Source organism: Pogona vitticeps, chromosome 2, assembly GCF_051106095.1.
Source record: "Pogona vitticeps strain Pit_001003342236 chromosome 2, PviZW2.1, whole genome shotgun sequence".
Classification (NCBI taxonomy): domain Eukaryota; kingdom Metazoa; phylum Chordata; class Lepidosauria; order Squamata; family Agamidae; genus Pogona; species Pogona vitticeps.
Genome location: NC_135784.1, coordinates 288,621,518 through 288,649,281, shown reverse-complemented (window position 1 = coordinate 288,649,281; position 27,764 = coordinate 288,621,518). Strand labels below are relative to the sequence as shown.

Genomic DNA, 27,764 nt, shown 5'->3' with positions numbered 1-27,764 from the left:
GGTTCATGTCTGGGTATCTCTCCAGACCCTTCAGAGATACCACTCCCAGTTTAAAGAGACATAATAAGTTGTGTTTGATTATCACAGCCTAAATTCATTTAAGTTAGACTGAATGGATGGTAGGCACTTTCTCACAGTGTGCCAAAGAATGCTGTAGAATCCTAACTCCAGAAAGATGAGAGCCAGCAAAACTGGGAAACACATTTTTAAGTGAAAGAGATAAGAAAATGTTTGCTCCCTGTAGAAGGAAAAATATAAAGAACTTTAATTTAAACTGGATTGTTATTTATATCTAAACATTAACTTGCTAGTCACTTAATAGGAGATAAAAGTTAAATCTTTTAGAAGAGGTAGGTTTGTTTGTTTATTTCTGTTAAATTAATGACTTGTTTTTCCAAGGTGGCTAAGAATAAAAAAACACATAAATGCAACATTACTATTAAAACATACAAATGCACCCATTAAAACACAGCTAAAAACACATCAGTGTAAACATATCACCAAGAAAAAAATAAACACCAGATTAAAACTCACCTTAGTTTGATTGGATCTGACAACTGCTTACTGTCAGCCATGAGGATTCCATTCAATCTGGATTTTAAAGTAAATTGACTTCATTATTAGCTTAACATACAGATCAGAATACCAATTTACTCTGAATCCGACTATATAGTCCTCGGGTGGAAAAAAACACACCAAAATATATTTGACTATTGTGGGTTTTAGGATGAAATACTTATTTTGTGGGAAAAATCAGCTTTCTACTTAATCATTCAAAAGGTGTCTGTGGTTGTGGTTTTGATCACAGATTTATATGAAAAGAGAATGGCAGAGATGTAGATACAAATCCAGGGGAAAGTGACACGGGCCAGAAATAGACTGATCTATCCAGAAATGGCCAACATGCATACAAAAAGGCACGTGCAAGGTAAGTGCTTATGTGCAAACCATCTCTATTTATTAGGGCAGAGATTGGGAAAATGCCTTTTTTGAATGACTTATCCAAAATCCCCCAGCCAATATACTAAGGGATTTTGGAGTTGCAGTCCCTCAAAAATTAACTGACCCAGGCTTTATACTGGGGGGTAGTCCTTAAATCTTGTAAAAAGGTAAAGGTAAAGGTTCCCCTTGACAATTTGTCCAGTCATGTCCGACTCTAGGCAGCGGTGCTCATCTCCGTTTCCAACTCATAGAGCTAGTGTTTATCCGCAGACAGTCCTCCGTGGTCACGTGGCCAGTGTGACTAGACACGGAATGCCGTTTACCTTCCCACCGAGATGGTACCTATTTATCTACTCGCATTTTGCATTTTGCATGCTTTCGAACTGCTAGGTTGGTAGGAGCCGGGACAAGCGGCGGGGGCTGACTCCATCACGTGGATTCGATCTTACGACTGCTGGTCTTCTGACCTTGCAGCACAGAGGCTTCAGCGGTTTAACGTGCAGCGCCACCACATCCCTTGTACTTGTTCATAATAAATTTACTATCCCTGAAAAACAATAATGAAAATAAAAACCAAGCAAACAAAAAGGATCAGCTTAAAGAGTATCTGATTGATCTCCATGTGAGCTTTCATGGATTTCTATCCATTTCTTCAGACATGGGTATAATCCATCAAAATTCACATTGAAATAAATAGTATAGTCTTAAAGGTACCAAAACACTTCCATTTATTTATTTGTTTGTTTATTTATTTATTTATTTATTTATTTATTTATTTATTTATACATACATACATACATACATACATACATACATACATACATACATACATACATACATACATACATACATACATACATACATACATACCCCACCTATCTGGTTGTTACGACCACTCTAGGCCGCTTCCAGACAAATAAAGAATAGCATATACAGTACATATACCAAAATAAAAAATTATAAATCAATAAACAGATTCTTCAAGATGGGAAAAATAGCAAAAAAATAAGTGAAAAAAGAAAAATTAAGTATTGATTGGAGGGAAGGCCTGCTTAAACATCCAAGTTTTTAGTTGGGTCTTAAAAATATCCAGCGATGGGGCCGTACGAATCTCTGGAGGGAGATTGTTCCAAAGGCAAGGAGCCACCGTCGAGAAGGCCCGATTTCTTGTTTTTTTCCTTTCGGGCCTCTCTCGACGTCAGGCTCCTCAGCCTCACCTCCTGACTCGAATGAGCGATACGGGTAGATCTTGGTGGGAGTAGGTGTTCCATCAAATATCGATGCCTTAAGCCATTTAGGGCTTTATACATAAGGATCAACACGGGACCGAATGGGCAGCCAATGCAGTGCGGTCAGAGTAGGAGAGATATTATGGTATTTCCTCACTCCACTAAGGAGTCTGGCCGCTGCATTCTGCACCACTTGGAGTTTCTGCATCAGCCTCAAAGGTAGCCCCACATAGAGCGTATTACAGTGGTCTAATCTTGCAGTGGACTTTTGGCCATCGCTGGAGCAATTGCTTAGCGATGTCCCCTATGGCTAAAATTCGCTTTGTGATGATCACGGGGAAGCGATCATGGCAAAGCAAACTTTTTTAAACAGCTGATCAGCTGTTCCAAAATGGCTGCCACAAAACCAAAATGGCCGCTGCGCTTTTGCCTCGCTTTAGAGACACCCAAAATGGCCGTTGCTATGGAGGAATTTCGCTTTAAGGTAAGTTTTTAGCCCATAGGAACTTATTAAACACGCTTTAATACGTTCCTATGGGCTTTTTAATATCACTTAACAATTAAATCACTTAGCGATGTTTTTTTCCTTAATGGATTAAGATCGCTAAGTGAGGCATCACTGTACCTGTAGAGATTCGCCTGGTTCCCTCGCTGAGGGCCTTCAAGACTAACTTGAAGACATGGTTATACAGGCAGGCCTTCCCTACAGCCATTACCTAGCCTATCATCTCTTTTCTTTTCTTTTCTTTTTTTTCCTTTCTCTTTCTTTTCCTTCGTTTCTTCCTCTCCCATCTTGGACTCTGTGATTAATCTGGATTTTACCTTAGTTTATTTTATGTTATACATAAACTGCACAGAGGAGACCCGTTCTAGATGGGCAGTATATAAATCTAATAAATAATAAATAAATAAGATGAAAACCTCTCCAGAGTAAGACCTGTGCCCACTCTAACAAAGACTTCTTGCCATCATTTCCTTAAAAGACTTTCAAACAGCCCGAGGAGACTGCTCTGTTCATTTGTATTATGCGAGTGTTTCAGTGTTTTAAAACAGCAGGCCTGCCTTGGGTGTCTTCTCAGAAGGACATCATATAAATGTGTTAAACAAATAAACAATACTCTTTGGGCTTGTAATGGCAAGAGTCTTTCTGTCACTGTTCCTCCTGTTGTGGGTGCAGGCCCGTGCACCTGTCTATCCGTCCCCAAGCCCCATTGACTCCAAATGAGACTGAAACATGTGTATCTGGGTGCCAGATTGCTGCCTAAATTAATTATTTAATGCTTAATTATCCTTTTGACCAGATTCATTGCAAGGGAGGAAAGGACGGTCTGAAACACGACGCGTCGGAGTGCTAAATTATTAATGCACCGTTTGGGACCCGAAAGACCAAAAAAAAAAAAAAAAAAAAACCCGGTGAAAAGAAAGAGAGAGAGAAAGATAGAGAGAGAATGTGTCAGGTATTTATTTTTAAAAAAAATAAGCTGGAAAGAGCATCACAGCAGAAAGCACCATCTGAATAATGTTCATAAGAAACGGAACAAAGTCTATGGCCCTTCACAGGAGCCTGTGACCCGGGCTTCCTTAGTTCCCTCATTACCACCTCATCTTGGCTATTGCTGCTAACCTATTCATTTGAAGTGACCATTATCTTCAATGTGCTAACTACTCATTGTATGAACTACACACTCCTTGGCACCTCAGAAGGCCTGTCTCTAACGATTCTATTCATGTCAAGTAGCTACTCCCATATGCTCTTGCCTGTTTGCCAGTGCTTGTACTTAGTCCCTCATTTTGGCCTACCTTCTCACCTGACCTTGACATGGTAGGCAGCTGAAAGAACGATCAGTCCCAGTATTCCTACTGTCTTGGTTGCAAAAAGTGTAGTTACTGGTAAGACATTATCTTCGGGAGGGGGGGGCAGGGAGACTGGCATAATCGAGTTGTGTTTTAAACTTGACAAATAGGAATTAAGTTATTCCACTACAACAATATGTTTTAGTTCCTTTTTAAAGTTAGTTTTTAATGGTATATTAGAGGCATTTTTATGGGAATGTTTCAAATTTGATTTCATTCTCTTATCAACCCTTTATGTGTTTATGTGTGTATGTGTTTTAATTACAGGAATGAAAAGTAGCAGAAAAGAAACAGGCAAAGCAATGAATTGTGTTGTTTTCAAAAAATGCAATGGCCATTCTTGGCACTGCAGCCTAAAAAAATTGTTTTCAAAATCTGATAAGAAGTAATGGACACAAATGGCTTTTAAGAAGTGACGACCAGTGATCCTTTTTGCTCATTGTGAGCAAAATGCACCTACCAAAGTGCTGTGCACATCAGTAAACATTTTTTTCATACTTTGTCATCCTTCAATCCCAGATGTGCTATCCTGGGGATAATAAAGCTGATCTAGTGTTGTGTAGAGGGTAAAGTGATGGACCAGGACTCAGGAGACCTGGGTCAAATCCCCACTCAGTCATGGAAGTTCCCTGGGTGTGAAACATGTAAGAACCACTCTTGAATATCTCATTTACCTTGGAAACTCTGTTAGGGTTGCTATACATTAGGGCAAATAACGGTGGGGGAAGTTGGAGGAGTGGTCTGGTTCATGCTTAAAGTTTCTTATCTTTAGTGAGATCTATAATGTGAGCTCCCTTCACAGATTGCTGCCTTGTCGTAGTGAAGAGGCTTGAGTAATTCACAGAAGATATGGGCTATGCTGTGCAGGGACACCCAAGACAGATAGGTCATAGTGGAGAGTTCTGACTAAACATAATCCACCTGGAGTAGGAACTGGCAAGCCACTCCAGTATCTTTGTCAAGAAAACTCAATGAACAGGGGGTCTTGACTTGAGAACTTAATCCGTATTGGAAGGCGGTTCTCAAGTCAAAAAATCTGTAGGTCAAGTCTCCATTGACCTACAGTGCATTGAAAACCGATTAATCCCGTAACAGGCCGTTTTTGTTCCATTTTGGTTTTTTTCTGGTCTGTAAGTCAATTCTCAGGCTGCAAGTCAAACCTAAATTTTGCGGCCAGAGAAGTCTGTAACTCAAAAAGTCTGTAAGTCAAGCCATCTGTAAGTCAAGGGTCCACTGTATAAAGAAGGCTGGCCACCGAAGAATTGATGCTTTTGAATTGTGGTGCTGGAGGAGACTTTTGAGAGTCTCCTGGACTGCAAACAGAACAAACCTATCTATTTTGAAGGAAATCAACACTGAGTGTTAACTGGAAGGACAGATCCTGAAGCTGAGGCTCCAATACTTTGGCCATCTCATGAGAAGTGAAGACTCCCTGATGTTGGGAAAGTGTGAAGGCAAGAGGAGAAAAGGACAACAGAGGACAAGATGGATGGACAATGTCATCGAAGCTACCAACGTGAATTTAACCCAACTCCGGGAGGCAGTGGAAGACAGGAGGGCCTGGTGTGCTCTGGCCCATGGGGTCATGAAGAGTCGGACATGACTTAACAACTAAACAACAACATAATGTGAGCAATCCTTCCATTCACACTGCCACGAGAAGGGTCCAGACAAGTCTTTCAATTGCCTCAATTTGTCTCTATTTCAGTTAAGACACTCCCCTTTCCACACCCTTCTTTGCCTTTCTCCATAACCATTATTCAGTGGGCTGCAGCAACTTTCCTCTCTTTTAGTTAAATAAAGTAAGTGACACAATGCTACAGTAATGCACCTACCTTGCATGGTACATATAATACCACCAATGTATCTTGTTTATCTAGAATAGCACTACATCAATAGGAAAATATGTTTAATAAACTTAAAATGGTAAAGTAGATGCAAATAGAGTAAGAAGGTTCTCCATTATCCATTTCAATGTCACAATCCACCAAATTCATCACAAGATTGTCACCTCAGATGACATCACCCATACCTCTGTTTTGGTGTGGACTAACCAAATTGTGTAGCACAAGCTACACAATGGATAACTAGAAACACTCCGAACTGTGCCAGAGAGGTAGTGCTACTTCTGTGCCATAAAGGAGCGAAGTAAGTCTAAAAAGGGGTGGAATGGATCACTCAAAATCAAAACCTGTGTGGGCACCATAAACCAAAATGCACACACACACACACACACACACACACACACACACACACACACACACACACACACACACACACACACACACACACACACACACACACACACACACACACACACAATCCAAATAATGAACTATTCTGCTAGTAAAGGTGTGCCCTTAGTACTGAATCAACAGCAATAACAACAGCAATGCTGATCCCATATATAGGAGTGCAAGAGTTACAACATAGAAAATGTTTGAGAGCAGCTTTGAACATTCAAAATCACTATAAAGCTAAATATTGTTTAACTGCATCATATTTGACTTGTGTACAGAGGGATTGGGTTTAAATAAATAAATGAAGGAATGAATGAATGCAATACTGTGTTAGCACAGTAAAAAAAATCCAGTTAGCTTATCCAAAAGAAAAGGACTGGCAGAAAAAGAGAGCCGGAGATTCTTTCTTCAATATTTAGTTACCTTGCCAACAATGAATCTCCACAATTTTCATCACCTTGAAGTTAGAGTGGTCTTCCTTTTTGTCTCCGAACATAATGAGTCTATCATGATGTGCTCTTTTTTTTCTTTTGTGAAAGCCTGTAATTAGTCAGTTAAGGAACTGATTAACTTCACTGGTGTAATTTGCTATCAGTTACATACTGTATCTTGAAACTGAAGTATTAATCACTTTGTGCATTGAAGCAGGCACTAATATGTATATCAGCTGGTTTGATATATTAGAATCTTTCTTATTTCCTTTGTTCATTCTTTACCAGAGATGCAATGCAGTGTTAATATATTCAACAAGGAGAGCCACTGAGTTTCATGGTGCTTGCTCCCAGGTAAGTGTGCATAGGGCTGCAACCTCAAAGAGCCATGGTCATGCAGAAAATACTCAAGCCAGAATCGTATTAGGAAACAGAGCACATCACATGCTACTCTACTTGAGCAAACCAGAGAGTACCCCATCTAAAGCTGCAAGGCCTCTGTTGGTGCAAGAGGGTAGTGAATACCTACCTGCTTGTGAAAAGCACTTCAGCCACTTGTGCAATGGATCAAGAAAGCAAAGAGGATTCTGACCTTAGATATTAGAAGATCCCTGCTCCTAAAGGGTGACTCTGATAAAATATCTACTCTTCTTCAAGCATCAAAGTCAATTGAGGCAAATATAGTGAAGAAACTGTATTTAGATCAGTGCAACTGGATTTGTTTTATCATTAATGGGTTGAAGCATTACCCAGTCATTCAGGTTTGCAATGGGATCGTCCTGTGGTGAGGACAAGGAAATATCTCAATTCCTTTTCCAGATACTATAAAACCTCAAGTTCTTATAACCCCAGACAAACTGAAAATGAACTGAAACTAAATTCATTTCTGCCATTCAACAAAAATTGTTACCAACCGTTTTCAAGAGGTACCACTATTTGTACTGTGAAGGAAACCATATACCTGCCCATCCTGCAGGTGCTAAAGAGGAGGATCCAGTCAGAAAGAAAGATGTGTCAGTTCTCGTTCATCGTTATTCAGCTCCTTGCCAAAGAAGGGCAGCACAGGAGGGGGAGCTTTGCTTCCTCCCTTGCCAGGAAGGCAGCAGTAGGAAGGGAAAAACATTCCCCTGGGTGCTTTGCAAGAAAAAGAGGCAGCCTGTGTATCCTTGGGTGAGCTGCACACTTCCAAAGTGTCACCAGAAGAAAGGGATGCCAAACAACTTCTCAGTACTATACAGATATAAAACCCAAGAAAGGGCCACTGTAACTTTCAATTGACTTGAAGGGGCACAATTGTTAATCCGGACTAAATAAGGCATGGGTGGATGAGACCCTTTCCACACAACTCAAATGGCAAGTTGTGTGCCTCAGAGAACATGAATGGGTATCTCAGGCCCCTGCTTTTTTAAAAAATTAAGGGCCTGGAGATTGGGAGAGTTAGGGTAGGTTCTCTGTAGTCCTGGTAGTGGTTCACCCCTAAGCTTCTGGAAGCTGACTGTCCTTATCCATGAGTAGCTAATGAGATCCCAGCACCCCTTCAGGGCCTACCACATGTCAGCTGTCATTCAGGTTCTCCCAGTACCTACAAGGTAGTGTTCCTCGAAGGCACTATGGTATTTTAACTGGTGACTGGTCAAAGTACGGTACCACTCAAAATAGGTGAGATTACTGCTACTTGATTCTGCCTCAAAATAAGATACAGAGAGAAGGTGTGATGATGTAGGAGTGGGCACTGTTTTTTACCAACCATATGCCAACCCTGTTTGGAACAGTTAAGTGCAACAAAACACACACACATATTTTTCCAGTAATGTTGGGGGAGGTATCTTTTTGTTGTTGTTGTTGTTTAGTAGTTAATCTTTTACTACCCTTCAGTTATTAAAGACTTTTGACTTTTATTACCATTCAGTGATTTAAGGTCTTTCGTGAAGCATTGAGCTTACTGTTGTTCCAGCGCAAATTACTGTTACGTAGCTTTTCTTTATTTCATTTTTAGACTTACCAAATGTCCTTTTAAAAAAAAAGCCACATTATATTAAACCTGGATGCCTGTCTTGAGTTTTGTTTTCTTTTGCATAAGACAGAGTAGCTACAGATGAACCAATTGGAACCCGATGTGATTTATTTATTTATTTAAAATATTTTTACCCTGCCTATCTCCTTAAAAGGACCAAATGACATGGGGGCTGCAAAGAAAAAAAGATCTTACCATTTAAAGGTAAATAAAGTAGTGGCCCTTCTAGCTCCACATTGTCTACACCAGTGGTTCCCAGATGTTCCGACTAGCTGTGCTGGCTGGGATTTCTGGGAGTTCTGGTTCAAGAACATCTGGGGACCCAAGGTTAGGAATCACTCGTCTACACTGACTGGTACCATCTCTCCAACGTTTCAGACCCGGAATCTCTCACAACTTTACCTAGAAATGCCAGGGATTGAACTGGGAAGTTTTGCATCCACTGCTTGGGCTGTATTACTAAGATTCTGCTACGTCTCCTAAAGGCACAGCCTCCTTTACCAGGAGAATATATAACATGAAAAAAAAAGCTGGTGGGAATGTGTGTTTAGTCGTTTAGTCGTGTCCGACTCTTCGTGACCCCATGGACCAGAGCACGCCAGGCCCTCCTGTCTTCTACTGCCTCCCGGAGTTGTGTCAGGTTCATGTTGGTTGCTTCGCAGACACTGTCCAGCCATCTCATCCTCAGTCGTCCCCTTCTCCTCTTGCCATCACACCTTCCTAACATCAAGGTTTTTTCCAAGGACTCTTCTCATGAGATGGCCAAAGTACTGGAGCCTCAGCTTCAGGATCTGTCCTTCCAGTGAGCACTCAGGGTTGATTTCCTTTAGAATTGATAGGTTTGTTCTCTTTGCAGTCCAGGGGATTCTCAAGAGCCTCCTCCAGCACCACAATTCAAAGGCATCAATTCTTCGGCGGTCTGCTTTCTTTATGGTCCAGCTCTCACTTCCATATATCACGACAGGAAAAACCATAGCTTTGACTATTCGGACTTTTGTTGGTAAGGTGATGTCTCTGCTTTTCAAGATGCTGTCAAGATTTGTCATCGCTTTCCTCCCAAGAAGAAGGCGTCTTTTAATTTCAGGGCTGCTGTCTCCATCTGCAGTGATCATGGAGCCCAGGAAGATAAAATTTGACACTGCCTCCATATCTTCCCCTTCTATTTCCCAGGAGGTGAGGGGACCAGTGGCCATGATCTTAGTTTTTTTGATGTTGAGTTTCAGACCATTTTTTGCACTCTCCTCTTTCACCCTCATTACGAGGTTATTTAATTCCTCCTCACTTTCTGCCATCAGAGTGGTATCATCTGCATATCGGAGGTTGTTGATATTTCTTCCGGCAATCTTAATTCCGGCTTGGGTTTCTTCCAGTCCAGCCTTGCGCATGATGTATTCTGCATATAAGTTAAATAAGCTGGGGGACAATATACAGCCTTGCCGTACTCCTTTCCCAATTTTGAACCAATCCGTTGTTCCATGACCAGTTCTAACTGTTGCTTCCTGTCCCACATATAGGTTTCTCAGGAGACAGATAAAGTGGTCAGGCACTCCCATTTCTTTAAGAACTTGCCATAGTTTGTTGTGGTCCACACAGTCAAAGGCTTTCGCATAGTCAATGAAGCAGAAGTAGATATTTTTCTGGAACTCTCTGGCTTTCTCCATAATCCAGCGCAAGTTAGCAATTTGGTCTCGAGTTCCTCTGCCTCTTCGGAATCCAGCTTGTACTTCTGGGAGTTCTCGGTCCACATACTGCTGAAGCCTACCTTGTAGGATTTTGAGCATAACCTTGCTAGCGTGCAAAATGAGTGCAATTGTTCGGTAGTTGGAGCATTCTTTGGCACTGCCTTTCTTTGGGATTGGGATGTAGACTGATCTTTTCCAATCCTCTGGCCACTGTTGGGTTTTCCAAACTTGCTGGCATATTGAATGTAGCACCTTAACAGCATCATCTTTCAAGATTTTAAATAGTTCAACTGGGATGCCATCACCTCCACTGGCCTTGTTGTTAGCCAGGCTTTCTAAGGCCCACTTGACTTCACTCTCCAGGATGTCTGGCTCAAGGTCAGCAACTACATTGTCTGGGTTGTCCGGGATATCCAAATCTTTCTGATATAATGCCTCTGTGTATTCTTGCCACCTCTTCTTGACGTCTTCTGCTTCTGTTAGGTCCCTCCCATTTTTGTCTTTTATCATGTTCATCTTTGCGCAAAATGTTCCTCTAATATCTCCAATTTTCCTGAACAGCTCTCTGGTCTTTCCTTTTCTGTTATCTTCCTCTATTTCTTTGCATTGTTCATTTAAGAAGGCCCTCTTGTCTCTCCTTGCTATTCTTTGGAAGTCTGCATTCAATTTTCTGTAACTTTCCCTATCTCCCTTGCATTTTGTTTCCCTTCTCCTCTCTGCTATTTCTAAGGCCTCGTTGGACAGCCACTTTGCTTTCTTGCATTTCCTTTTCTTTGGGATGGTTTTCGTTGCTGCCTCCTGGACAATGTTACGAGCCTCTATCCAAAGTTCTTCAGGCACTCTGTCCACCAAATCTAGTTCCTTAAATCTGTTCTTTACTTCCACTGTGTATTCATAAGGGATTTGGTGTAGATTATACCTGAGTGGCCCAGTGGTTTTTCCTAATCTCTTCAGTCTAAGCTTGAATTTTGCTATGAGAAGCTGATGATCAGAACCGCAGTCAGCTCCAGGTCTTGTTTTTGCTGACTGTATAGAGCTTCTCCATCTTTGGCTGCAGAGAATATAATCAATCTGATTTCGATATTGCCCATCTGGTGATTTCCATGTATAGAGTCGCCTCTTGTGTTGTTGGAAAAGAGTGTTTGTGATGACCAGCTTATTCTCTTGACAAAACTCTATTAGCCTTTGTCCTGCTTCGTTCTGAACTCCAAGGCCAAACTTCCCTGTTGTTCCTTTTATCTCTTGGCTCCCTACTTTAGCATTCCAGTCCCCTAGAATGAGAAGAACATCTTTCTTTGGTGTCAGTTCTAGAAGGTGTTGTAAATCTTCATAGAATTGTTCAATTTCAGCTTCCTCAGCAATGCTGGTTGGTGCATAAACTTGGATTATTGTGATGTTGAATGGTCTGCCTTGGATTCGTATTGACATCATTCTATCATTTTTGAGATTGTATCCCATTACAGCTTTTCCCACTCTTTTGTTGACTATGAGGGCTACTCCATTCCTTCTACGGGATTCTTGCCCACAGTAGTAGATATGATAATCATCTGAGCTGAATTCGCCCATTCCTGTCCATTTTAGTTCACTGATGCCCAGGATGTCGATGTTTATTCTTGCCATCTCCTGTTTGACCACCTCCAGCTTCCCAACGTTCATAGATCTTACATTCCAGGTTCCTATGCAGTATTTTTCTTTACAGCATTGGACTTTCCTTTCACTTCCAGGCACGTCCACAGCTGAGCGTCCTTTCGGCTTTGGCCCAACCACTTCATTAGCTCTGGAGCTACTTGTACTTGTCCTCCACTCTTCCTCAGTAGCATGTTGGACGCCTTCCGACCTGAGGGGCCCATCTTCCAGCGTCATATCTTTTAGCCTTTTGTTTCTGATCATGGGGTGTTCTTGGCAAAGATACTGGAGTGGCTTGCCATTTCCTACTCCAGGTGGATTGCGTTTAGTCGGAACTCTCCGCTATGTCCTGTCCGTCTTGGGTGTCCCTGCACGGCATAGCCCATAGCTTCTCTGAGTTACTCAAGCCCCTTCGCCACGACAAGGCAGCAGTCCATGAAGGGGAGGTGGGAATATCTGCAGGAAAATGAATGCAGCCAAAGTCTTATATTTATTTATTTTATTTATTTATTCGATTTCTACCCCGCCCCTCTAGACAACTGAAATGTTCCTCTCTTCTGCTTATTATTTGTTCTGATTACATGGAACAAGGGATATGCAAGGAGTTCAATAATGTACTTTTTAAAGAAAAAAAACATGTTTATGCACCAGGAAATTTCACACAGGCTAAAATCCAGTCGGAAACAGCAACTAAAATAGATCTATTGAATCCATGGGAATCTGGTGAGTCAGCACTTATGTAAATTCCATTAATTCCAAGGGCCCACTCTAGTTGTGACCTACTACTGGATTACAGCTGGATTGCAGACCAAAAAAAAAAAAAAATCAGATTTGGGAACAGGAAGTTTGAATTCAGATCACCACAAGATGAAGTAAAGCAAGCCACTATTCTTCAGCTTCACGGTGTTGCTATGAGGATAAAATGAGATGGGGCAGGGCAGCAATATGCACTGCCTTGGGGTTTTGGAAGAAAGGTGGGGTATAATGTGAAGTGAAGTGCATACATACATACATGTGTAAGCCACATCACAGTCAACCAACAACCCCCTTAATAGAAGTTTAATGTAAATATAGACAGAGGTGTGTGACTTTCTTATTAAGATGTGTCTTGCTTCCAACACTGAGTTTTTAAAAGTTTCATCATCTGTGCACAGCACTAAGCAGATTTTGTGTCTCTATAGTCAGAAGTTGTAAAAATTGCTCTCTTTTTTTGGTTGGAGCCCCCAGAATACCCAAATCCAGCTAGTGGCTAGTTGCTACACTGACTAGGAAACCTTGGAGGTTTTAGACCAAATCACTTATTTTCAGGGGATGCTTTATTTTTGTCATGTACAACCATCTACATTTATTCAAATGCAGCCATGTCATCTTCTGGTTGCTGTACAATGGTGGAGGGCGGGGTTTCACTTAACTAGGGCTTATTTTTGGAGTAGGACTTACATTATAAGCATCCTGAAAAATCATATTAGGGCTTATTTTCAGGTTAGGTCTTATTTTAGGGGGGAAAGGGTAGGCGTTTGATTCCCAGTGTGTCTACTAAGAGAAGAGCTAGCTTGTGTAGCTTTGGGCAAGCTGTACAGTCCCTGAGCACCCCCAGAAGAAGAGAATAATAAAGCACTTTGGAGTAATTTGTACCTAGAAAGGGTCGCCACAAATCAAAATCAGCTTGATGGCACATAGTTCTTTATAGATGAAGGAAAGAAAAAGTAGATGTTGAAAGCAAGGTGCATGTCAAGTCCACCACTCCTATCTTTCATTTTCTGTCAGTGAATGCTGAATAGACATAAATGTCTTGGCTGAGCAAATATTTGTATGTTAAAAAAAAAGAGTCATTGCCAGATAGTCTGGTTTCAGAGTCTCATCTTCTCAGTCTGCCTCTAGAAAAAACAAAAGGGTTCTATAGCACTTTAAAGGAGAACAACATTATGGTAGTGTGAGTTTTCCTGGACTATTTCCTCCTTCATCAGAGTCTGGAAGAGTCTCAAAATTCCAGGCATACGTGTATTCCATGTAGTTTCATGTGGAATTGTAGACTCAGTGATCAGAGGGAAATTGAAAGCATTTGATGCCTGTAGGGTCACCTAATTAATGTCTTGTCACACGTCTGGTGCTTCAAGAGATGCCACCATCTCAAAGGTGAATCTCCTCAGTAGAATTAGTTCATATATTCATCTGCCTCTCTCCTTGTTCCTTTCCTTTCTAAGAATGGACAGTCCTCATGTCCTTTGACTTTGGACATAGCAGGTTTAAAGAATGATGTCAAGTTGCATCCAAATCAGCATCCCAGGTTTCTCAGCCTATATGAGCTTTTCCTTCCTGTACTTTTTATTTGACACTGAATGATCAGCTGTATCAATCTAGCTTTCTTCTCCCTTCTAGCAAGCAGAAACCAGGCTATATATGTGTGCTTTAGGGTGTGTATTTATGCATATAACTATATTCGTGTCCTAGGGCTGTCTCACTCCATGAAGGAAACTAAGGTGGAAATTCTTTACTGTATAAGCTGAGTTCAGTGCAACTTACTCCTGAACGCCCAAGCACGTTGGCTGGCTGGCTGGCTGGCTGGCTGGCTGGCTGGCTGGCTGGCTGGCTGGCTGGCTGGCTGGCAGGCAGGCAGGCAGGCAGGCAGGCAGGCAGGCAGGCAGGCAGGTAGGTAGGTAGGTAGGTAGGTAATTGGGGTTTTAGTCAATTGAACAATAGATCAAATATGCATAAAATTTATACTGAAAATGGAAGCATACTTTCTTTGTTCTCAAAAATGCCCACCATCATCAACAAGTACTCCTTAAAGGAGGAGGATTCTTTTGAGATAGTACTTGTCATCTGTAGTAGTTGTACATCACGCCAGGCCAGTGCAAAACAAAGAAAACTATTGAGATGTAACTGCAAGAGTCAGAAGGGAGGGTGATGTGGGGACAACACTCCATTTGTTTTAATAGACCTTCCAGGATCCAACTTTTCTGAAGGTGGTAGAAATAGTGTTGGGAATCTTGTGTGTAAAGTTTTGTGACAGTTTTGACCAGCTTGATGCCCTTTGGCTGTGTCAGGCTGTGACACCCATCATCCCTAGCCATGCCAGCCATTGAGCATTCTGTGAGTTTTTATGTGCTTTTAAGAAGTTTCTTACAGTGGGGTCTTGACTTGAGAACTTAATCCGTATTGGAAGGCGGTTCTCAAGTCAAAAAGTTCTCAGGTCAAATCTGCATTTCCCATAGGAATGCATTGAAAACCATTTGATCCGTATCTGCTCTTTTCCGTCCATAGAAACTAATGGGAAGCTGCTATTCTGCCTTCGACCACTAGAGGGGAATATTTTGTTTCTTTTTTTCCTTAGGTCAAGAAAGGTTCAGGGAAGGCAGGGAAAATACAGTCCAGGCAGTACAGTACCAGGCAGTCTGAAGACTGTCTCCCAATCCACTCTCTAAACGCTGGGAGGAGTGAGGAAGCAGACAGGCACCCTTTTCACTGGCCAACAGTTAACTGAAAGTTCAAATTTTGCACTTTCCCTGCCTCCCACGTGGTTTTTTTTCAGTTCTTAACTCAAGTCTAAGTATGTAAGTCAAGTCAATATTTTCCTATGAGAGTGGTTCTTAAGTCAAAATGTTCTTAACTCGAGCTGTTCTTAAGTCAAGACCCCACTGTATTCATAGCAGACCAATGAATTTAATGATCACTAAAGATTCCTGTGATTAATAGCCCTGCTCAGGTCTTGCAAACTAGAGGCTGTGACTTTTTATTTTAATTGAGTCTATCTGTCTTATGTTAGATCTTCTTTCCCTACTGCCTGCCATCTTTCCTACACTTTCTTTTCCAATAATTTTTGTCTTATTGTAATATGCTCAAATTAAGATAGCCTCAGATTAATCATTAAAATGTCTACTGTGAATTTGGGCTGGATCTGATCTAGGAGCCACTTATATTTCTTTCTGGCAGTCCATGGTTTTCACGATGCTCTCCTTTACATTTTTTTAAAAAAATAGATTTTGGGGGAAAGGACTAGTAGCTTTTTTTTCACAATCCAATTTTTCATTCCCCCTCCCGCCAGGTTCCCACCTTGCAGAATTTTGCCTTCACCCCTGGGGGGCGGAGTTTGGGGGAGGGCAAGGGGGTGTCTTTATTGCTGCTGCTACATCATCATGCTCAACGACATCCTGAGACACCCCTCCTATCTCCCCTCTGAGTGAGGGGTTTTAGGGGAGGGGGACTCCTTTACTCTGCCGGCCTCTACAGACCAGACAAATTCTGCAAGGGCCAAGATCCGGGAGCTGCGTGTTTTAATCATCAGCAGGACTTCTGAATCCTCCTTGATTTTGCCTTTCCACTCATAGATGGAGGTCACCTGGGGAATGATGCTGACACAGGCCACCAGCCACTTCTCCACTGCAGCCCTGGTGATGTTCTTGGCCACCCTCTGGTTGGGGCAAGTGACGAAGGTGGCAGAGAAGGTACCAGAGACGTAAGCTGCAGCCATGGAGAAGAAGCGCTGGTAGGCTGGCTGAAGAATCAGGACCATCAGCAAGAGGACACCAAAGGCCCCTTTGGCCATCTGCATGTGGTGGGGGGGCAGGTCCTTGTCCAACATGGGGTCCTGCAAAGGGGGGGGAGCCTGTAGCAGCCTACCCTGCTCCTTTTCGTGTCCCCACAATCCAGTTTTTCAGTTTGTACACAGTTGTCAGAGAATGGATTATCTCAGCCTTGGTTTTCAGCCCTATATCCTTGCACTTGAAAATATTTTCTAGCTCCTTCACAGCTGCCCTTCTAGCCAAATGGGGGAACCAAGTCAGGGAAAGATGTTCTACAAGTTATTATCCATCATCTTCTGCCGGCATAATCTCCATCCTAAATTCTTTGATCTAATCCCCTGCACTCTTCTGTGGGTGTGCCTCCTTCTTTCATCACCCCTTCTTGGTCCACCAACCCATCCTACCTGTTCAAAGAAGAGGGGAGATCATGTGTTGTCCGGAATAAGTTGAACAGCTTGTGGGCGGGGCAAAGGGCTCTCCTACTGCACAAATCTCTCCTAAATTGAACTGGGAGACACCCTATTTCAGTCTCATCCGTAGGATAAGAGGAGAGCCACAGCTACTTGATCTCAATGGATCTGCACCAACTCTTCAGCTGTAGACCTGTATTCAAAGTTAGTCCTGTTTTACTCCAGGGTTTACTTCTGAGTAGAGGTTACTAGGCTTGCTCTGCTTGCTACAATGCAGCTGTTCTGGCGGTGAATCTATTCTCCAGGACAATTATTTGATCAAACTGAGCAAGAAAGGAGAACTGGGTCGGGTCAGAAGGAGACACCTAGAGTGGGGCCTGGAGGTGTAGATCGTACACCCAAGAGAATTGAGCTGCATCCACACGTGCAGAAGGATCTAAGAACCGACAGACAGACGACGTGAAAGAAGGCGAAGACAAAGACCGAGGAGGGCTGCTTTCCAAACAGTCTGTCGTCGGAACCGCCAAAGGGGGCTGAATATAGGTTCGAACCAACATCCAGACACCAAGGATAAATCTTCCCCCGCCTCGCCCCCCCCCCCCAAAAAAAAGCCAGTCTTGTATAGGATAGAAGTGCTTCCGTCTTCGGCCTCCTTAGCATATAGGAAATGTCCTTTTCTTCTTATTATTTTCGGCTTGTTCATTTCTCAAGGAAACCAAGGATCGGTGTAGTTCTGGACAAGACTCCGTTTTCCCTAAGGTCGCTTGGCGGGACCAGGCTCCGACCGATTCGTGGGAGGAAGCAAACCGGTGGAAGGCAGCGAGGGAGGAGAGTCTGGCGCCCTTGAAAAAGGCTGCAGCCACCCAGATGGGCGTATTTTACGCAGTCAGGATGAAAGCCGGGGGGGGGTGGTGGGAGAGATTTAGTGCCCCACTAGTTCACTTCTAAACATTCAAGCGTCCCAAGGTCGTCGAGATGAGAGATCACACACCTCTAGAGACTCGAATCTCAGCGCGCAGAGGATCTAATAAATTTCCTGATTGAGCTCTACCTTGAAATTATATATACATAATTTCAAGATCGTAGAGTCAGCCAGTTCCCTCCCTCCCTCGCCTCCTCCCCCTTCCCTTTCCCTCCCTGCGCGCAGTTTCTTTTCTTAGCCTGATTTACGGGTTTAGATCCGAGTTGCGAACCTAGAAAGCGATTTGATTGCAATTTTCGAACCTTATGGGGAAAATCCAGGTCCCGGTCCTTAACTGTTGTTTTACACCTTAACTGTAGGCGCTTCCCTTTGGAAGTAAATCCCAACAGACGCGTTGGGGCTTACTCCTGAGTAGCATAGGTTGCCTTTTTCACGGTTCAAGCGGGGAGAGAATCTAGATTCTGCTTAGCTCGGGTCTGATCCGTTTCAAAGAAACCCACGATGGACACAGGAAAAGTCGTACACAGATAAATAACGACAGCTGTTTTTTTAAATTAAATAAATAAAACAAATACCTGTGCTTCTCACGTTTTGCACGCCCATCCGAGACAAGTTTACAGGAAAAGAAGTGGCTTAGTGTGTCAGCTTTGATTTAAGAGCGTCTCTGCTCTGGACCTATGAGTCTGAACCTTTTTTTTAGGGGTGCCCCGCCATGAATATAAATCTAACGGCTAGAAATGAGATGTTTATCCTTTTGTTTATGAAAGTATTAAGCAGGAGGCAAAGTGGACGATCGCCGGACTGAAACAGACTCATTCCGCATGGTTTCCCTTTCTTTTTGTTTTCTGTCCGGGACAGACACGCTGATTACTCTCTTTGTAGCCAGGATATACCTCCCCCTACCACCACCCCGCCGGCTCGCCCGCCACACGCATAATGGGACTTCATTTAAAAACTGTTTCCCAACGAGATTAAGACCGGCAACTCTTCCTTCTCCGTTTCACCGTTCTCAGGAGCTTCTCTACAAATGTCAGTTCTCCCTGGGCAGACAGAAAGAGATGTAAGTCGGGATGGGAAGGGTTAACTCCGACTTCTCCCACCTCCGTGCCGTGAATTATCCCACATGCGTACGGGGGGGGGGGAGTTGTGGTTGTTCTACACATACAGAGAGAGAGAGAGACCGTGTTTTCTGTTCTTTTTCACTCCGGAGTAGCCAAGTGGTTTTTAATAGGACTCCTTTCGAATAAATGCCTTCTCCTGGCTGTTACCCTGGGCTCTGGAAAGTTGCGATTTTCCCAGAAAGAAAGAAAGAAAGAAAGAAAGAAAGAAAGAAAGAAAGAAAGAAAGAAAGAAAGAAAGAAAGAAAAAGAAAGAAAGAAAGAAAGAAAGAAAGAAAGAAAGAAAGAAAGAAAGAAAGAAAGAAAGAAAGAAAGAAAGAAAGAAAGAAAGAAAGAAAGAAAGAAAGAAAGAAAGATTCAATCATATCTGCAAGACGCACATCTTGACATTTTCCCCATCATCATCTGCTATTATAAATAAAACATATTTGTAGCGGTACTCAACTTCGTCGTCGTTGTTTACCTTATTCGCTGAAAGCCGCTTGTTTTCCCTTTAGTTCCTTTAAAACGTTCCCCATTGTACCGCCTGGCAGGCAGACAAGTCAGTAGCAAAATGGGGAAGGGAGATGGGGAAGGGCAAGGGGAAGGGAGGTAAAATCCAGCTCAGACCCGAGACCTCCTTTTCCTTCTTTGCCTCTGTACAGTGGGGTGGAGACAGATTCTTGCGTATCATTTCATATGGAGCTTCAGTGCGATTTCTCCTGTCCCAGAAGTTTGTTTGTTTAAAAAAAAATGATGAGGGGGGGGCTTGAAAAAATGAGGGGAGGGAGAAGTAAGAGCAGACAGGGCTGCTTTCTGGCAACCAGGATAGGATGGGGGTTAAAAACAGCAGTAGTTTCCTGCGTGTATAATTCCCATCGAGGTTGGTTAAACCAGAAAGAATGCAGACATTTAGGGGTAAAAAAAGAAGAAGAAAAAGATCACAAGGGACGTGGGGCGAAATAGCCCATCTATTCAAATCTTTAACCCCCGTCGATCCTTATATTATGATCGGGCGTCGTATAAAAGTTATACGAGTTTCCCCCTTTCTTTGCTACCCATAAAGGCTGTTCATTCATGTGGCCCATGAGGAAACCTCATTAGCCTAGAGCGCCTAATTGTGTTTATAGGAATGGAAAATAAAAGGTCCCCTGAATTAGGCTGGTGGGCGTCGATATGATGCTAGGAGGCGCATTCCCCTTTCGGACGCGAGGTGTCGCTGTTGTGAACGAGACGACTGGGGGAAAGAACCCAAAACACCCTTTCGTCTCTTCCATCAGCAGATGATTCTATTAAAACACATAGATATACAGTAAGTGCCGAGACTATGTGCGTCAGAGATACTCCAAATGAATACGCTGGTGTACATACAGGGTAAATGCTCAGGACGGGAAACATAAGTTATCAGCTAGACAAAAGAGCAAGCTAGGTTTCTCTGGATCAGTTGGAGCAAACGATGCTCCCGTTTGTTACGGGTTTCAATGGCGCTATAGATCAGAATACTGTAGATCACACAATCTATCTGCATGCAAGAATATAATTATGAGTAAATATCCTGTGGGATAGAGGAAAAGAAAAATCTTGACTTGTGTGTGTGTGTGTGTGTGCGTGTGTGTGTGTGTGTGTGTGTGTGTGTGTGTGTGTGTGTGTGTTAAAGACAGCTTAGTCATTTGGAGCAAATAATAATGGTGCAATTTGTGTCCACACAAGGGATGGTAACATTTTTCATAGGCAAGCATACTAGATTTTAAATCCGTAGCGTCTTGCCCCAATTTGCATCTGCCAAATAGGATGACTGAGAGATGGGGGGAGTAGACCAACCCAACCCCACTCCAGTCTTCTGAATGTTGCAGAGCTAAGATTCTCTGGTACTTTGCCACAGTTTCACCAATCAGCGCTCTCGGAATTTCATCCTGTACATCCACTTCGTCGTGAAAGGGGAGTATGAAGAAATCACGGGCTTTCTCCCTGCGTCTAAAATGAGAGACGGGTTGTTGGCTGGTCTATTCTAGTCAAACCATCTATTGAAAAAGACCCCTCCTTCTTTCCCTGTAGCATGCCAGCTTGCAGGATTTGGGATTGCTATCATCAGCTGTTATTACTGAAATTGCTTATTGGTTTACAAAGCTAAACATCGCAGATGGGAAGGGATGTAATTAATTTCTCTTTCTCTCTTTCTCTCTTTCTTTCTTTCTTTCTTTCTTTCTTTCTTTCTTTCTTTCTTTCTTTCTTTCTTTCTTATTCCAGGAAATTTAAAATGGTCACCTTAACCTCCATCTGCCACTGTGTACATTGAATGGTGAAATATATCAGCCATGTTTGTTTACACCGCCGAGTTTGCCTTCTGACCTTACCCGGGGATCATTTTCGTGACACTTATCTCCACGGGAACGTTACATTCCTTTGAAAACAACCAGTAGAGAAAAGGAACGCATATTTGCCTTCCCTTCTTGCAGACCCCCCAATTAAAAGTACTTTCGAGTCTCGGACTTTCTCTTTCACCGCTCGTTTCTATTTCAGGCATCAAAGTATCAACTTTAATTCAAGAGCATCAGTGATAAAAGCGTTGCATTTCAACCCGTTCACGCTTATTTACGGCTGTCCTGTGTTCTCTACTGTAGGGTAGAGGAGCTAACCAAGTGTTCTGCTGATCAACAGTTACAAATGTTGAGAGCGACCCATATCTTCCGTCCACCCGGTTAAGATTCCAGCAGTGTTATCAAAGGGGGAGGGACCCCACGTCATATACAATCTACAAAACCTCTACTATAATAAAGGTTTGCTCATTTTTAATGCTGCTTTTCTTGAACAATCTCCGCTGCAATTAATGGAAGCTGGAGAGAGAGAAAGAGAGAACTGCACGTTGGATTCTCGTTCAGCCTTCCTCCAGAAATACTGCTAGCTGCAAATTTTGCAAACGTATTCTAAGTAGGTGGTTCTGGAATGACATGATAAGACGCAACTCGGTAGAGTCCACAAGGTAAGTGTAAATGCAGCAGAAGTCAGTGGAGCCAGGATCTACTTGAAAACCGAGCGAATCAGATTTGTATCCGGATTATATTGGCGGATCAGACCTTGGAAGCAATTGAGCAGCGGGTTAATGTTCCAGTCACTCTCCTAAAAGTTATCCCTCGCCGTACACCAGTTACACGATCCTAACATGACTAAGTCATGAATTCTGTTGGGGGGTACTGTAATGTGAAGAAAGATACTCAGTGTGGGTACCTCTTCCAAAACTTCAGCCAGTGTGGTGTGTAAGGGATAGAGTGACAGACTAGTACTCCGGAGGCCTAGGTTCGAAACTCCGCTCAGCCATGGTAACTCACTAGGGGTGTGGAACTGGTAAAACCACCCCTGAAATATCTCACTTACTTTGAAAGCCCTATTAGGGTCGCTATAAGTCGGTTCCGACTTGAGGGCAGGTAACATAACCTCTGCAGAAAGCGGCAGAATCTGGTCGGTGAACGGTGACTCCGAATGGAAGGGGCGTAGAGTCGGTACTAGCCTTATTGCCACAAATGAGATTAACCTCAAATCTTGGGGTAGCGAATAAGGTGAATGGTAGATGGGATGTCTAACCGAGCCAGAAACCCTGCCTTTTCACAGCAGAGAAGAAAACCATGGAAGTGGTTTTCCGTCTGTAGAATAAGCTGTAGCAACAGTGCCTGGTTTTGTGGTCCTTGATAACAGCAGCAGGAATGGTGGTGGCATTAGTGATGGCGATTAGGGGTGGGGTGGGATTAGTAATGGTGATTACAGGAGTGATTATATTTTGCCCGCTCGTCTTCTAAAAAAGACTAGAGATCATATTTACTAGCAGCAAGAGTAGCTCTTTCCCCCCACCCCCGCGCTTCCTACGGGAAGCTCAAGGCACCATACCAAAGAGCAACAATCATCCTTCTTTCCTTCCCCCCCCCACACACACCCATACAATAAAATCAAACTTGGGAGGGGGTCATTACAATCCTAAACCCACCGATCTGGGAGTCATGACGGGGACTGTAATGGGCAACAGCTTATTCCCAGCAGAACTTGTTTTTACTGGATTATTCAGACAGGCTTCCGCACAAAACGCATGACCGTCTGTTAATAACTGCTAAACTTGTGTAAATGAAGGAGATCCACAGGTCCCTGGTCATTTGTGTCATAAACTAGAGAGGAGGGATACAAGTCAGATACAAATAATTATTTGCGGGGAACGAGAGAGGGAAAAGCAGGTTTTAAAGCTCTAACAATCCGAGGTCAACTAGAGTCTCGCTTGCGCTTGTATTTTAAAGTCTTAAACCATAATTTTAAAAAGTACAGCGGGGTAAATATCTAAGCAGCTAAGCCTTTATTGCCCCCTTTTCGTGGCATAATACAGATTGCATTGCTTTTAATCCACCGCTCCTCCTCTTTTATCTCCCTCCCCCAATATTTGATCTGATCAATTTCGCTTCTTGCGGGGAGGGGAGATTTCAGTCCGGCAGAAGGGGGGGGCTGAGTGAAACGAGTTTAGAGCAACCAACGTCTTGCTTCTTTCTCGGGGGGGGGGTTGAAAGAGACATCGCCGAAGAGAAACGGTGGTGGTGGTGGTGGTGAAAGACAGCTGCCTTCCTTTTAATTCAATGCAGGGAGAGAAGAGTTGGAGCAGGGATGCAAGGAGATATTAAGCCGGGGGGTGGGTTCGCAAAATTAAAAAATTGCAAGGCTTAAAAGGGGGGGGGAGAAATCACACGAGGAGCCCAACGTCGCCTCTGATTGTCCTCTCCCCCCCTCCCCATTTCTAGTGGTACCGCAGGTCTCCCTAACCTCCTGCTCGCCTTTCTTTCCCTCTCTCTCTTTCTCAACCCCCCCCCGTTCGAAAGAGCTCCAGCCAGTGAAATATGATAATCAGAACAGCTGCTTCTGTGTTCCCTCCGGCCAATCGGAGGCGAGCGGGCTTGACGTCCCCGCGGCCGACGCCGACCAATGGCGAGCGGGTGGAGTTGGAGCAGAGAAGTTTGAGTAAGAGATAAGGAAGAGGCTGGTGGCCGCGGCGCGCGGAGTTCTGCACCACGGGCACTGCCTCTCGCTCGCTTAGATTTCACTCTGGCTCATTCCGGGTGTGTGTTTTCCTCACCTCTTCCTTACCCTCCCTCCCCCCCTTGCTTTTCCTTTGAAAGGATCGTCGCCGTAACAAGCAGGGGAACAAAATAATCCCACCTTCCTAGGACTCATCCACTCAGGAGCAGCAGAATCAAGCCTCGCTGCCATTGACAGCATCTTCTTTCCCAAAGGAAGCAACAGTGTGTTCTTTTCTGCCTCTCCCTCTCCCGTCCTTTTTAAAAAAAAATCTGGGAAGTTCCATCGGCACCCTGCACCATTTCACTGTGGACACTATACCCTCTTACAGAGATGGGAGATATGGGCGATCCACCGAAAAGTAAGGAAGATTTTATTATTATTATTATTATTATTATTATTATTATTATTATTATTATTATTATTATTATTATTATTATTATTATTATTATTATTATTATTATTATTATTATTATTATTATTATTGGTAATAATAAGAAAGTCATTAATAACCTGCTCTTTGAAAGGAAACAGTAGCACCCAAGATAGAGGGAAAGCATAGCAGTTGCCTTTTGGGCTTGTAGGGTGTTGGAGCCTCGCGTTGCCACTACCTTGGTTGCTCTGAAGAAGAGCCTCCGGTGTAAAACAAGGCGGTGGGGGATGGGAACAGGCGAGACCTATGGCAGAGGTGGGGGAATAAGGATCGGGCCTCAAAATTGGGCCGAGAGGGGAAGCCTTCCTGTCCAGGGAGGCTACACCATGCTAAAATTTTGAATGCATTCGCTGCAAGTGAGTTTTGTTGCCAATCAATGGGATTCAGTTTCTCGTAAATGTGTTTAAGGATCACCAGGACGCCGGTGCGAGGGGGAGAGGTGTCTGTCAAAAACTCTGGATGCATCCAGATTCCCCTACGAGTCGTGGCATTAACTTTTCCCTAAGAGGGGGATTGGTGCCCTTCGGCTATTATAAAAGGGTTTATGGTTTGAAGGGAGCCATTCTCATTGACCTCCATGGGGCTGCTTCCCAAGTACCTATGCTGGCGATCGAGGCGGCGACCGCTTGCATAAAACCGTCCGGGCTGGTCTTCGAAAACGTCTGTCTCCTTTTCTTACCCTTAGAAGATCTCTCTAGAGTCGAATCAGCCTTTTGGCAAAAAGTGGATGAAATTGACTAGAGGGCCTGAAATTGACAAATCAGACCCTTGCCTGCTTTAGCTCAGAGCCCCGAGGTTCTCTTTCCCCGCCTTTTTTAATTTGCACGCAAGGTGCAAAATTAATCACACACACACACACACACACACACAAACAGGCAGTTTTCGCCCCCTCCCTAAAAAAAGAGAGAAAGTCTTGGAGGGGTTGTTTGGATTGCGTGGAAGGCGTGTAAAATGTGCCGGTCCTTGATTATGCCGGTCCTGTGTGCATTTGAATTGGCGTTCCGCCTCCTTCCTCAAGGAGGGAAACCTTCGACGGCGCACACACACCAATTCCCATCCTAAAATGCTACCCTGTCTCTCCTCGTACCCTCTCTCCCCGAGCCCTCCCCCCCCCGACACCCATCCACGTACACACCCTCCCCGCATCAAAGGCAACCCTATCAACAGCAGCAGCCTCGGCTCCCTGAGAGTAGCAAGCCCTTATACGCGGGTGATCGACACTAATAAAGTGCGTTTATCACCGTAGGAGAGCAAACGGTTAGTCAATCATGTCTTTTATTATTTGCCTTGCAGAAAAACGGCTGATTTCCCTATGCGTCGGTTGCGGCAATCAAATCCACGACCAGTATATTCTCAGAGTTTCGCCGGATTTGGAATGGCACGCGGCATGTTTGAAGTGTGCGGAATGTAACCAGTATTTGGACGAGACTTGTACCTGCTTTGTTAGGGACGGGAAAACCTACTGTAAAAGAGATTACATCAGGTACGAAGCTTACCTTTCTTTCTTCTTTCTCTGTCTCTGCGCCCTCCCCTTCCGCCCCCACCGTCTCATCCTGCTTACACTAAAGTAATCCGAGAGAGAGATGGACTTAGACAGAGGGACAGAATTTTGTATTTTTAGTTGATTGGGTGAATTCGAGTAAAAAAAGGTCCCCGTGACATTTTTTTTTATGGGAAAAATTAGGCTGCCTCTTAAATAGAATTATCTAAAGGTAAGTTACTCATCGGTCTGAAGGAAATCCTCTTAAAGAAACGAAGAAAGCCCGTGTGCTCCTTTGCATGTGTTCAGAAGGTCGGATTGTTAGACGTGTCTAAACAGAAAGAGAGAATCCGGCCTTATGTGCGTTGAGTGGAGTAAATCCCATTGAGTTCAATGGGTAAAACTGATCGCCATCATGCAGAAAGGGCAACTGAACGAAATGAAATGTGCGCCTGTTGGTAAATGAATATAGTTGGGGGTAAATATTTTCCTTTCCCCGCCCAACAGAATTTTAATACAAGGTGCCTTTAACCAAAATAAGGAGGACTCTTCTGAACGAATGTGTTTTGTCAGGACCCATCCGCCCTTGCCATATCCCGGCGCGGTGGCGCGTTGTTACGGTCGTCTGAAAATTATGTTCCGTCCTCAGCTAGATTTTCTTCTAAGAAAATGTGCCCAGGATTGGGCTCTTCAAATGCATGCCCTCGATCGTCCATAATACCCCCGGGCCTAAATAATTCATAGAAGGAAGCTCCACCGCGATCAACGCCTCCTACTTCCAAGTAAGCATCTTGACATCCGGGCCTCAGTGTAGGTTGTTTGGGAAGGAGAAGCCAAAACCAGAACCTCTTTGAAATGAGTGCCACTGCTTTCCCAAAATATGTCTTATACCAGGTGGGGATGCCTGGAGGAAATCTAGTACTACAATGTTGCGGAGGTAGCTGCCTACGCCTACCATTTTGTCACGGTTTCTCTGGATCGAACCCTTCTTTCAACTTAGCGCCTTCACCTCCTCCCCTCCCCATTAGACTTTAGCTAATATTAGTCTAATGGAAATGAAGTGGGTGGCCGTTGGGGCTTCCTTTGCCTGGCAGCTGCCTGGCTGTGTCTAGGGGGTTTTATATATTTAACCAAGAGATATTGTAACAGGCAAACAAAAATATTAGCCCAGTAGAAGTAGATCCTTCCACTGCTTGAGAAATAAATAAAGGGATCCTAGGGAAATAGGGTCTGGCTCCGCATACTGTCAGTGAAGTCATTGCAGAATGTATGGTAAATAAACCTGATTATTATTTGTTAAGGACCACAGCAGCCGCCACCTCCTTCTGTTTCTCGAATAAAAGAAGGTTTGCTTCAAATACCGGCGAGGGGGCTGCAAAACCAAAAAACGGGGGGGGGGGGAAATCCTATTACATTTTATCTTTGTAAATATTAACCCTTAAGGCGCTCTCGGACCGCCTCTCCTTTTCTTATCTTATCTGCCTTGATGAATTGGACAGAGGCGATCAAATTGCTCCCTCATCTGTTGGCGAACAATCGGTACATTTAGATAATGGAACAGCTTCCTTCCTAGCATGAAAATCTGGGAGATGATTTAAAAGAGAAAGGGGGGGAGAGAAAAAAAAACAAAGAAAAAAAGGTACCGCTAGCCACTGTAGTGAAACCTTTAGAAAAAACGGAAGAGGACTTGGTGTGTTCTCGCTATTTATTTATTTATTTATTTATTTATTTATTTATTTATTTATTTATTTATTTATTTATTTATTTATTTATTTATTTATTTATTTATTTATTTATTTATTTATTTAAAATAGGGGGGGTGTTTTAGATTATGCAAG

At 43.3% G+C, this 27,764-nt stretch overlaps 1 protein-coding gene and 1 long non-coding RNA gene across 3 annotated transcripts in view; one reads left to right on the top strand and one right to left on the bottom strand.

The window, feature by feature from the left end:
- Window positions 1–21,815, bottom strand: LOC144586353 (uncharacterized). Its single transcript, XR_013541134.1, has 3 exons — window positions 19,455–21,815; window positions 6,689–6,805; window positions 1–1,489 (listed from the first exon to the last, which is right to left on the bottom strand). It is a non-coding gene; the product is annotated as an uncharacterized LOC144586353 (long non-coding RNA).
- A 2,015-nt stretch (window positions 21,816–23,830) lies between these two features.
- ISL1 (ISL LIM homeobox 1) overlaps window positions 23,831–27,764 on the top strand; it is a 29,159-nt gene continuing 25,225 nt past the window's right edge. Inside the window, exons 1-2 of one of the 2 annotated variants that reach the window (XR_012084544.2) lie at window positions 23,831–24,374; window positions 25,740–25,929. Coding sequence is in view for 1 of the 2 variants with exons in the window: in XM_072992777.2 (XP_072848878.1) it covers window positions 24,347–24,374; window positions 25,740–25,929 (218 nt within the window). In the remaining variant the exon portion in view is untranslated. The remainder of the gene's footprint in view (window positions 24,375–25,739; window positions 25,930–27,764) is intronic. The other variant, XM_072992777.2, reaches the window with a different exon arrangement.